We start from the raw sequence: 11360 nt of genomic DNA, 5'->3' as shown, positions 1-11360 counted from the left end.
TCTGAGATACCAACTAAAGGAACTCTTGTTCTGGCCATGGCTTCCACTATCATATGTGGTCTGGTTCTGAATCTGAAGGACTGTCATTTTGAATGATCTCCTGCAGACCTATTCCACTGCTAGATTATGCAGCACCTCCTTTTCCATGTTTGTGGACCTTCATTTATCTATTTGATCATCAATTAAAAGTCAAGAAGGGAGAGCTGGTGTCTGGTCTGCTTTATTTGTCACTCTCAGAACACCTCATTTTTGACTGGACTCAGACTTGGAAGTAGAAGCTCTCAGGGAGGACAGCCTCCGTCTCTTGGCGATCTGCTCCTGCCGTTTTTCTTTGGCCTCCTTCATTCTCTTGGCCAAAAGTTTAGCATATTCTGCAGCCTCTTCTTTATTTTTCTTAGTACGCTGTTTCTTCAGAGCAATACGCCGGCGTTTGTGTTGCAGAACTCGGGGAGTCACGAGACGCTGAATCTTGGGTGCTTTAGTCCTAGGTTTCTTACCGTCTTTGTTTAGGGGCTTTCGCACAACATATTGGCGGACATCATCTTCTTTAGAGAGATTGAAAAGTTTGCGGATTCTGCTAGCTCTTTTGGGACCCAGGCAACGAGGCACTGTAGTGTCAGTAAGTCCAGGAATATCCTTCTCCCCTTTTTTCACGATGACCAAATTGAGAACTCTCAGATTGGCATCCACAGTGCAACCCCGCACAGATTTGTGCTTTCTCTCTCCAGTCCTCCTTGGTCTGTAACAGGAATGCCCCTTACTCAGAAGCAGGCAAACTCGGCCATGGGTCAAGACACCCTGCGTCATGGGGAAACCCTGCTTGTCGTTCCCGCCACTGATTCGGACCACATAACCCTTCCATTCTTCACCCAGAGCGTCAGCAGCAACTTCTGTGGCCATACGCTTCTCGTAGAAGGTACGAAGTTTTCGTTCATCGTCCACTTCAGTGAGCTTCTGGCAGCCAGTGGCCGGGAAAGAGATGTTCAGCTTCATTCTGAAGCGGCCGACAGCCTCCGAGGCGCCACGAAAAAGGGACACTAAATTTAATAATTTGATATTGGAAAGGATAGCAAAACACAAAGTAATCAGTACAGCAGCAAATACCCTTAGAGTTGTACTTTATTTCCAATTATATTTGCTTCATAACTTTAAGTAAATCATTGAGTGTCTTGGGCTCTATTTCCTTATCTATAAAATATAGTTGCTAAACACACATGACAGTCAAAACATGGATTGAAACCACAAAGGGAATTAAAGGTGTTTCATCAGTTGAAAAATGTTTTAGATATGACTAGTGTTATTATTTTCTGAAGAAAAAAAAAAAACAAATCTTTGGAAACTGTAAGTGAAGGGAGCAGCAAAAGTGTTCCGTGATTTTTACTATATAAAGATTTAGTGTACCTGGTTTAGTTAGGTTAAATTTGTGTAGAACTCATGTTTGTATATTTCTTTGTTTATTTTTTTATTATTGCTTGCACAACTTACAGATAGTTAGCATACTACATAATATACCAGTAAGATAATTCTCAGTTGGGTTATCTGATTTAAATTACATCTATAGATGCACTCTTGCCAACTCTAAAATAAATTTCCCACGAAGGTACCCCAAAATTATGAAATAAAGGACTCTCTTAATTGATCTTATGCATTCACGTAATCTGAACAGTGTATAAGTAGCAATAAAAGTTGCAATAGCCCTTAGGACTTATGCATGACAAGCAGTCTGTGGTAAGCAATAATGATTCAAGGATAACAATATGAATCAGTTTTCTAACTATACTGCTCACAGTGAGAGAGCAATAGCATAGAACATATTCTTATTTGTACATGCAAAAATAGTTCCTGATAATAAAAATGTCACTATATGATATTGCAAGGAATACCTCACCCTACTGTTCCTAGAGGAATTCATAACACTCTAACTAGTAGTTTTCTTTCTCTGCAGATTTCAAAATGCAAATTGATTTGTTCATTTTCCTGGTTTAGCGAAACATAATATGCCCTGACTGCACCCATGAGATTCTTCAGATTTCCTTTGCTCAAAGCAAAATATTTATTAATACTTATAAGTAAATGCCCCTGGGGTAATACTGAAAGCACAAAGGCTCACTAGGATCCACTGACCAATTTTTTAGAATCATATGGAATTTCAAATGATCAAGCTTAAGCAACATATATTTCATGTTTTAAACCAACCAAGATTATTATTATTTTTATTCCTAAAGCCAAGAATTTAAGTTGTGTCATTAGCCCTTTATTCAAAATCACTTGCATTACATTATACTCACTATTGAAGGTAATATGTATCATAAAGTATGTAAGATATAGGTAGAAAGTGTTTTAAAGATTTAAAGTCAACAAAAACTACCTTTATCACAAAAAAACTGGAAGACTCTCAGAGTGAGACTATTTAAAAAATCATTGTGGACAAAGTATACATCACACACCTGGCAGGAATGTTACCAATAGTAAGATGTAAAAGTCACTTTGTACCCTATGGAGGGAGTTTGAGAAGGGAATATTATAATAAAATAAGTTCTACAATGCCCCAAATGCAGGTGTGATGTGAGAATCAAAGCAGTGCTCAAAGATAGCTGAAAAGGGGGAGAAATTAGATATGGAGAAATATCTGAAAGAATTATGTGAAGGAAACATTTCTGTTCCACCAGATATTTTGTCAGGACTTTGCCAGATGACACATGTAAAGGATGAAGGCATGGGCAAACACAGCATGATGAGAAATGAGAAACTACAGGTAGTTAAATATAGTCTGTCTGAAGATGGAAATGATAGGAATGACAGGTGAGTTCAAAGCACGAATCCCTTTTGTAACATACTAAGAAGTGAAAGTTGAAAAAAAAAGAAGTGAAAGTTGTTGTTTTTTTTTCTACTCAAGGTGATGAGAAGCCATTTTAATATTTAAGTGTAATTTCAAGGCACTCCTCCTACAGAGATTATTCTGACAGCAGAGTTGGAAAGTAGAAAAAAGGAGACCAAAAGAGGGGGAAGGAAAATATATGTGGAGAAACATGGAGATGAGGGGACTCAGAACACAACGGCCTACTGTATAAATGTGGTCTCCTTTACTTATTCATTTGATGTGTTACATAAATGATAGATAAATTTATGTGCACTCTCCAGTTTTGGGCTTGGCTAACTGGGTGGATTCTCTGAAAAAACACTAAGGTAGGAGTAAAGGGAGGTAGATTCCCTTATGAGAAGGAAAGTGCTGTTTGACAAATGGCTTTATTGAAACTAACTCATTGTCAAAAAATTAGTGATTTCACTATCCTTCCTGTCCTTAAACAGCCATAAATTTAGGCATTGCAAAGATGTTTAGGGATGTACAGGCTTGTGGGACTTCAAGATAGCTGATGTAGGGGTAAAAAGTAGAATGAGTAATCAGAGGGGTTAGAATGAATTGAATCAAGTAACTTAAGTCTTGGAAATGGAAACTGTTATGTCTTCTGAACTGCACTTTGCACAGTTGAAGAAAACTTAGTCTCATATTTACCTAAAGATCACAGGAGAAAATGATTGAGGCAGATTCACTAGTTGTCTCTCCCACAACATCTGAGGTACTTTGGCTTCCCTGGCAACTCAGACTGTAAAGAATCCTCCTGCAATGCAGGAGACCCAGGTTTGATCCTTGGTTAGGAAGATCCCCTGGAGAAAGTGATGGCTACCTACTCCAGTATTCAGCCTGGAGAATTCCATTGACAGAGAGGCCTGGTGTGCTACAGTCCATGGTGTCACAAAGAGTCGGACACAACTGAGCAACTAATGCTTACAATAATTTCAAAGTACTCATCTAAGCTAAGCGTTGTGCACATTTAAAAGTGAAAGAAAGTGAAAGTCGCACAGTCGTGTCTCTCTCTGCCACACCATGGACTGTATAGTCCATGGAATTCTCCAGGCCAGAATACTGGAATGGGTAGCCATTCCGTTCTCCAGGGGATCTTCCCAACCTGGAGATCAAACTCAGGTCTCCCACAATGCAGGCAGATTCTTTACCAGCTGAGTCACAAGGGAAGCCCATTTAAAATGTAGCACATTTAAAAGCTACAATTTATACCCTATTTATACCATGAAAGAAAACTTGAAGTAAAAAGTTATCATTTTAAATATAAGAAAATAGAAGCACAGAAAGTTTAAGTTACCTGGTTCTGTTATACAGAGTAAATGATGTCTGGATCACATAACACCAATGCTTCATTCCATAGACATTGCTGTATTTTTTTCTTCTTATTTGAAAATTGAATATGTATTGATTCTTCATTACATTGCAGGAACTATGCTGTGTCCTTAACATATTTCAACTTATTTAATACTCTCCTTGTATTAGAAGGGAAAAACTGAGGTTCAGTGAAATTTGCCCATTTTGTATAAGATCATTACTTAAATGCTGATCTACTTGAAATAGAATCTTGTTCTTTTAATCACTGGTCTACATCCTTTACATATTTGTTTGTGAATAAAAATTTACTAAATGAAAAAAAATGTGTTTTATAGTGTCTTATTTGCAGTTATTAGCTATTAAGTATTAATTAGGAAAATGATCAGGGGATGCTTCATTCATTAAGGAAAATCAAAGCTGGATAATTAGAGAGTGCTTTGGGATATTCAGTAATAAGATGGCTGTCTGAGAGCCTGCAAAAGGATTAGGTACTTACAGAATTTCAGAGGGCCAGACCTACTCCCTTAACTCTAAAATAATCTCCCTCTCCAGCCTTACCATGATAAGTAAAAGCTCTGATTTAATCTGTTGACATGAGGCAATAGTAATCCTTGTTATTGAAATATTATCTGGAGAGTATGATACATTACAATAATTTTAGCCATTACAACTTCTCTCAAATTAATTTATGTGAGTTTTTTTTTTGTTTTTTTTTGGTTTTTTTTTGTTTTTTGTTTTTTTTTTTTTCCCTAGAAGAATCCTGAGCAAATGGACTGTAGTAATAAGACTCATATGTTGTCTGATGATAAAATGAAGCCTCTAGACAGGTTTAGTGTCACTAAAAAAAGGAAGAAAAGTTTATTGCCCTAGTTTCTCTGATGCACATATAACCAAAAGCAGTGCTTCATTCAGATATGAGTTAGTTGAAATGGTTTATTTGTACTTATCCATATGTAACTAAAAGTATTTACAATTTCAGTGCTATTTCTATAGGTGACATACACACATTATAATAGAGTCTTCAATGGAAACCAACTATCTTTGTTTAAAACAGCCATACTGTGTAAGCTCTGCTTTACATACATAGGAATTGAAGTCCAGGTTCCGAACCAATGACATCTTTTCTGTGAAGAGACAGTTTTTCCCCACACTGCTTCATCTGTGCTTCTTTATCACCTTTCTGTTGTTCCTTATATTACCTACGTGCCAGCAATATTGCAAGATGTGATGGCAGAAATATAAAGCCAAATCATCTGGGGTATATTTTTCAGTTCAAAATGTCCAATACGTCAGATTATCTAAGTTTGAATTCCAAAAAAAGTATTCTCATGAAGTGACCAGAGTTCCTACTTTGTACTTCTACTGGTGTTAGAAAGTCTGTGTCTTATGTTTCATTCTAAAAATATCTAGAGTACTTGATGACATTACACATTATACTGGCCATGTTTCCGAATGTATGTATCATTCATTTCCAAGGTCTTTCCTCCATCTTTCAGGTTCCAGATTTGTTTATTTTAAATCATTTTCATTTTTCAAGTAGGTAACTGCATAGAACAATGCAAGGTTGTGATTAGAAGATTTTAGTCAGCTTTGAATAGATTAGACAATAAAGTTATATTTCATATTAATTTAATGTGGTAGTTTTAATGTTAACTATGGAAACAAAAGTAATATTAGAAGCTAAAGAGTGGAAAAATAACCAAGGCTCATTTTCTTGGCTCATTAATTTTGAAATGTGGTTACACTTAGATTGTTCATAAAGATGCCTATGTTCAAGTGATGACCTTTCAAATACACAGGCAGGGACTGTTCATCTTTCTTACCTTTTATCAAAAAAGTGGTATGAATATATTATACACATTGCAAATAACATTTTTCTTTATAATAGACCTATGAAACAGAGAAAAAAATAAAAACTTGCCAAATATTGATCATGAACATTGCATCCAAAGTAATCCCAAATTAAAATCAATAAGTCAAGAAGAATTCTAAGATTAGTAAGGTTTCCAAATTGCATAACAGCATTGTATGGCAACAAATTAGAAAAATCAAGCACACTCCATCCAGGAAAACCAAAAGCGACTTGAATAATTCCAAAGAATGCATATATATGTATGAATACCTAAAATGGATCAATTTATTGAAGATACATTCTAATCAAAATAAATAATTTAAATAAAATACTTTTAAAAAGAGACAGCTTTATTTCCTTCATAGCATGAATGCCCATATAACCAACATTTGTTAAATTCCTACATTGGCCAATTACTGTGGCAAATTCTGTGAGTAAAAATATTTAGTGAAATTAGATGATTGCCCTTCACAATTTTGATACCACTTTGGGTGAGGATACAGAGGCTGCAGAGATAAAAGGCACACATGTTGAGGTAAAGCAGGAAAGGATTTTTGTGGCAAAACACAAGTAAAGTACAATTAGGAAGGAATGAACTTTGCAAAAGGAGCCTTTACTCCCACTCATTTCCAGTCAGGAGACTGAGCTTATTACCAATTCAATTCTAGATCAACAACATCTCCATTGGAATGACAGATAATTCAGGGTTGGTATTCTGCGGTCTATAGCTTTGTCTAAATCATCATCTTTTGTTCAAAATATTCTCATTTATTAATCAAACCACTCATGCCTGTTGTTTATGATAAAGTATTGGAAAAGTTAGTGGAGTTTTTTAAAATTTGACACATTGTAGGTGACAACCAAGTACATTAAGTAACTGAAATTCTAAACTATGTCTAGCCCTGGGATACTGCATCAAAAAGAAAGAAAGCTGGGATTACGTAAGGGAAAAATCTTGCTTTGGGTTTGAGAAGACAGAGCTGTGATGGGGGCTAGTATTCTTGATGATAATCATCGTTGGCAGCCTGTGTACAGCCTGCTGAGCCACAAACAAAGGTTTGTCTGAGTGAGACAGATTATGAGAATCTCAAATTAAAGTTTAGCCATTAAAAACAAATGAAAGAAATTTGAAAGAAACAACCAGAACCTGAGTTTAGTAAGATACACTCTTAAAGTGTATTAAAATTGGCCTAGTAAATGGACCAAGGAAAACTCAGGTAGACCAAGTAAATATTACAGACCAAGAGGTTCAGCCTGATTTTTCTGCAATCCCAAAAGTTATCTTCAATATGTCATCAGTAGAAAGTAGATTTTGAGATCTATAAATTGATGCCATATTCTTCTCCAGGTGGAGGAAAAGATCTCAAAGACTACCAAGCATATAGGCACAGAGTTGAATAATGTGTTAACTTACAGATAGGTTATTATTATTGCAGGTATGGGTATGATTGAAACAGACAAGAACTTAGACCATATGTTTCCACCATCAGCCCATAATTGGAGCCAGAGAACGGAAAATGTAGAAATTGGAAGGAAGCACACATTTTTTTGAGTAAGCTGAGTTCCTTTGCATATCTCCTTGAAATCCCCTCAGTACTGTGGCAGGAATCTCATGGCCTGTTAACTTGGAGTTTTCATAGAAAGCAGACCTCTTGTTTTATACCTTTATGTGCTACTTGAAGCTTATACTATCTGTCTGAACTGTCAATTTGGAGTTTGAGCCATAGTTCAGTTCAGTTCAGTTCAGTCGCTCAGTCATGTCTGACTCTTTGCGACCCCATGAATCGCAGCACGCCAGGCCTCCCTGTCCATCATGATCTCCCAGAGTTCACTCAGACTCACATCCATCGAGTCAGTGATGCCATCCAGCCATCTCATCCTTGGTTGTCCCCTTCTCCTCCCAGCATCAGAGTCTTTTCCAATGAGTCACTCTTTGCATGCGGTGGCCAAACTACTGGAGTTTCGGCTTCAGCATCATTCCTTCCAAAGAAATCCCAGGGCTGGTCTCCTTCAGAATGGACTGGTTGGATCTGCTTGCAGTCCAAGGGATGCTCAAGAGTCTTCTCCAACACCACACTTTAAAAGCATCAATTCTTTGGCGCTCAGCCTTCTTCACAGTCCAATTCTCACATCCATACATAACCACAGGAAAAACCATAGCCTTGAGTAGAGGGACCTTAGTCGGCAAAGTAATGTCTCTGCTTTTGAATATGCTATCTAGGTTGGTCATAACTTTTCTTGCAAAGAGTAAGCGTCTTTTAATTTCATGGCTGTAGTCACCATCTGCAGTGATTTTGGAGCCCAAAAAATAAAGTCTGACACTGTTTCCACTGTTTCCCCATCTCTTTCCCATGAAGTGATGGGACCGGATGCCATGATCTTTGTTTTCTGATTATTGAGCTTTAAGCCAACTTTTTCACTCTCCTCTTTCACTTTCACCAAGAGGTTTTTTAGCTCCTCTTCACTTTCTGCCATAAGGGTGATGTCATCTGCATATCTGAGGTTCTTCATATTTCTCCAGGCAATCTTGATTCCAGCTTGTGTTTCTTCCAGTCCAGCATTTCTCATGATGGACTCTGCATATAAGTTAAATAAGCAGGGTGACAATATACAGCCTTGATGTACTCCTTTTCCTATTTGGAACCAGTCTTTTGAGCCACAGTAAAGTTCCCTAAAACTTATGTGTCATTATCTAAGTGTTTTATTTTTATTTTTTTTAACTTTTAATTTTTACTTTATTTTACTTTATAATACTGTATTGGTTTTGCCATACATTGACATGAATCCACCACAGGTGTACATGTGCTCCCAAACATGAACCCCCCTCCCACCTCCCTCCCCCAACATCCCTCTGGGTCATCCCCATGCACCAGCCCCAAGCATGCTGTATCCTGCATCAGACATAGACTGGCGATTCGATTCTTACATGATAGTATACATGTTTCAATGCCAGTCTCCCAAGTCATCCCACCCTCTCCCTCTCCCTCTGAGTCCAAAAGTCCATTATACACATCTGTGTCTTTTTTGCTGTCTTGCATACAGGGCATCATTGCCATCTTCCTAAATTCCATATATATGTGTTAGTATACTGTATTGGTGTTTTTCTTTCTGGCTTACTTCACTCTGTATAATCGGCTCCAGTTTCATCCATCTCTCAGAACTGATTCAAATGTATTCTTTTTAATGGCTGAGTAATACTCCATTGTGTATATGTACCACAGCTTTCTTATCTAATTAAAATTAAAAGCTTCTGCACAACAAAGGAAAATATAAGCAAGGTGAAAAGACAGCCTTCTGAATGGGAGAAAATAATAGCAAATGAAACAACTGACAAACAACTAATCTCAAAAATATACAAACAACTTATGCAACTCAATTCCAGAAAATAAACGACCCAATCAAAAAATGGGCCAGAGAACTAAATAGACATTTCTCCAAAGAAGACATACGGATGGCTAACAAACACATGAAAAGATGCTCAACATCACTCATTATTAGAGAAATGCAAATCAAAACCACAATGAGGTACCACTTCACACCAGTCAGAATGGCTGCGATCCAAAAATCTGCAAGCAATAAATGCTGGCGAGGGTGTGGAGAAAATGGAACCCTACTACACTGTTGGTGGGAATGCAAACTAGTACAACCACTATGGAGAACAGTGTGGAGATTCCTTAAAAAATTTGCAAATAGAACTGCCATATGACCCAGCAATCCCACTGCTGGGCATACACACTGAGGAAACCAGAATTGAAAGAGACACATGTACCCCAATGTTCATCGCAGCACTGTTTATAATAGCCAGGACATGGAAACAGCCTAGATGTTTATCTAAGTGTTTTAATGTTAATTTAGAGCAAATATACAAGCAAACACTGAGTGTCTCATATGTCAATCGAAACTTAGGTTAAGAATAATAATTCATGAATCACTCTATATAACTACTGGCCTGAATCATATCATATGGTTTATAGTTGTTTGTTAGCTATTTAGCCAATCAAGCCTCTCTTTAATTGACAATATTTAGACCAAACACAGTAGATTTCTGTGAGTTAATTGTGTGTGTGTATATTTTTGGTTGTTAAAAAAATAATTGGTTGTCTGTTCTGTTACCATTATTAGTCTTCTAATTAAAAAACAAAAAGCCTTTCTCTTTAAAATCTTCATAGTCACAGTTCTCTTTCTTAACTTTAATATTTTAGCTTATATTTTCTAAATGGCTTATCAGTCAAAATGTCAACTCTCCTCCATCCACTTTTCATTTAATTTCCTCCCCAATTGGATTATAAACTGTTCTCAGCATGTGAGAAGCAGGTGTGCCTTCAGTATAAATAGCATGTTTTTCATTGTGTTTGGCACAAATAGGCAATCCATAGAAAAAATCTTGACTGACTCAAATATCAAGTTCAACATTTCAGAAACCTTCTTCAGGTTTATAGATTTTATGACTTAATTGATCTTCCCATAGATGAATAGGGTAGCTTACTTCATGTGACATTCATTTAGATTTATATTAATACAGCCTTTAGAGTATGCAAATATGACAACCTATTAGTTATATACTATCTTTATCTAATTCTATAACATCACCATTTTATCTAACTAAGGCATTATTTAAAGTACTTTTAAAATATTTAATAGTTTCATATATTAGCAAAATGTATTTTAAAAAGCATGTGAATATTTATTATGCATGATTATTTAAATTCTAAAGAAAACCACATTTATTCATTTCATGGTGCAGAGATCAAAACATATGCTCTACTTCAACTAGACTGCCTTGCAATATTAACCACATAACATGATCAGAGATTTAAATATACTCTAACACAAACTGACAATATTAATTCCAAATGCATGTGGCTTTTCTAATTAGTCATAAACTTTACTTGAATAAGCTACTGAAGCATAAAGTAAAAGAAAAGAAGTAGTTCTTGGCAGGAAATGGAGTTTATTCCTTTAATTTACTCAAAAAAACAGCCATAGTACAATATGTAAATCATGAGAGTAATATAAAAAAAGAAACATGGAGAATATCACTTTATGAAATTTTGGCTGTAACTGTCATAAGTAAAGAAATGAAAAAATAAACTAAACATATATAAAGCCTTTTATATTAATTATTTTAACCTAAATAACATTATTTAGCTACAAATGGACTTCTAAAAGAGTTTTTGGAATTATTTTTAAGGCTGTTTACTCAGGAGAATGTATCTTTTTATGCTGTCATTTCAGTCATCTCTGACTCTTTGCGACCCCATGGACTGTAGCCCATCAGGCTCCTGTGTCCATGGGATTGTCCGGACAAGAATATTGGAGTCAGTTGCCATG

The 11360-nt window shown here is 36.2% G+C and overlaps 1 protein-coding gene across 1 annotated transcript; it reads right to left on the bottom strand.

Moving 5' to 3' along the window:
* Window positions 1-204: 204 nt before the first annotated feature.
* Window positions 205-1032, bottom strand: LOC101116863 (small ribosomal subunit protein eS6-like). Its single transcript, XM_042233914.1, has one exon. It carries the CDS (start codon window positions 991-993, stop codon window positions 244-246), a length of 750 nt encoding a protein of 249 aa, XP_042089848.1. The 5' UTR covers window positions 994-1032; the 3' UTR covers window positions 205-243.
* Window positions 1033-11360: the final 10328 nt, after the last annotated feature.

This window comes from Ovis aries, chromosome 16, assembly GCF_016772045.2.
Source record: "Ovis aries strain OAR_USU_Benz2616 breed Rambouillet chromosome 16, ARS-UI_Ramb_v3.0, whole genome shotgun sequence".
Taxonomy (NCBI): Eukaryota; Metazoa; Chordata; class Mammalia; order Artiodactyla; family Bovidae; genus Ovis; species Ovis aries.
The sequence above is the reverse complement of the archived record's forward strand: the minus strand, read 5'-3'. Positions and strand labels throughout refer to the sequence as shown.

Coding starts and splice junctions, on each gene's coding strand:
- LOC101116863 (XM_042233914.1), bottom strand. CDS start 993: ATGAAGCTGAACATCTCTTTCCCGGCCACTGGCTGCCAGAAGCTCACT.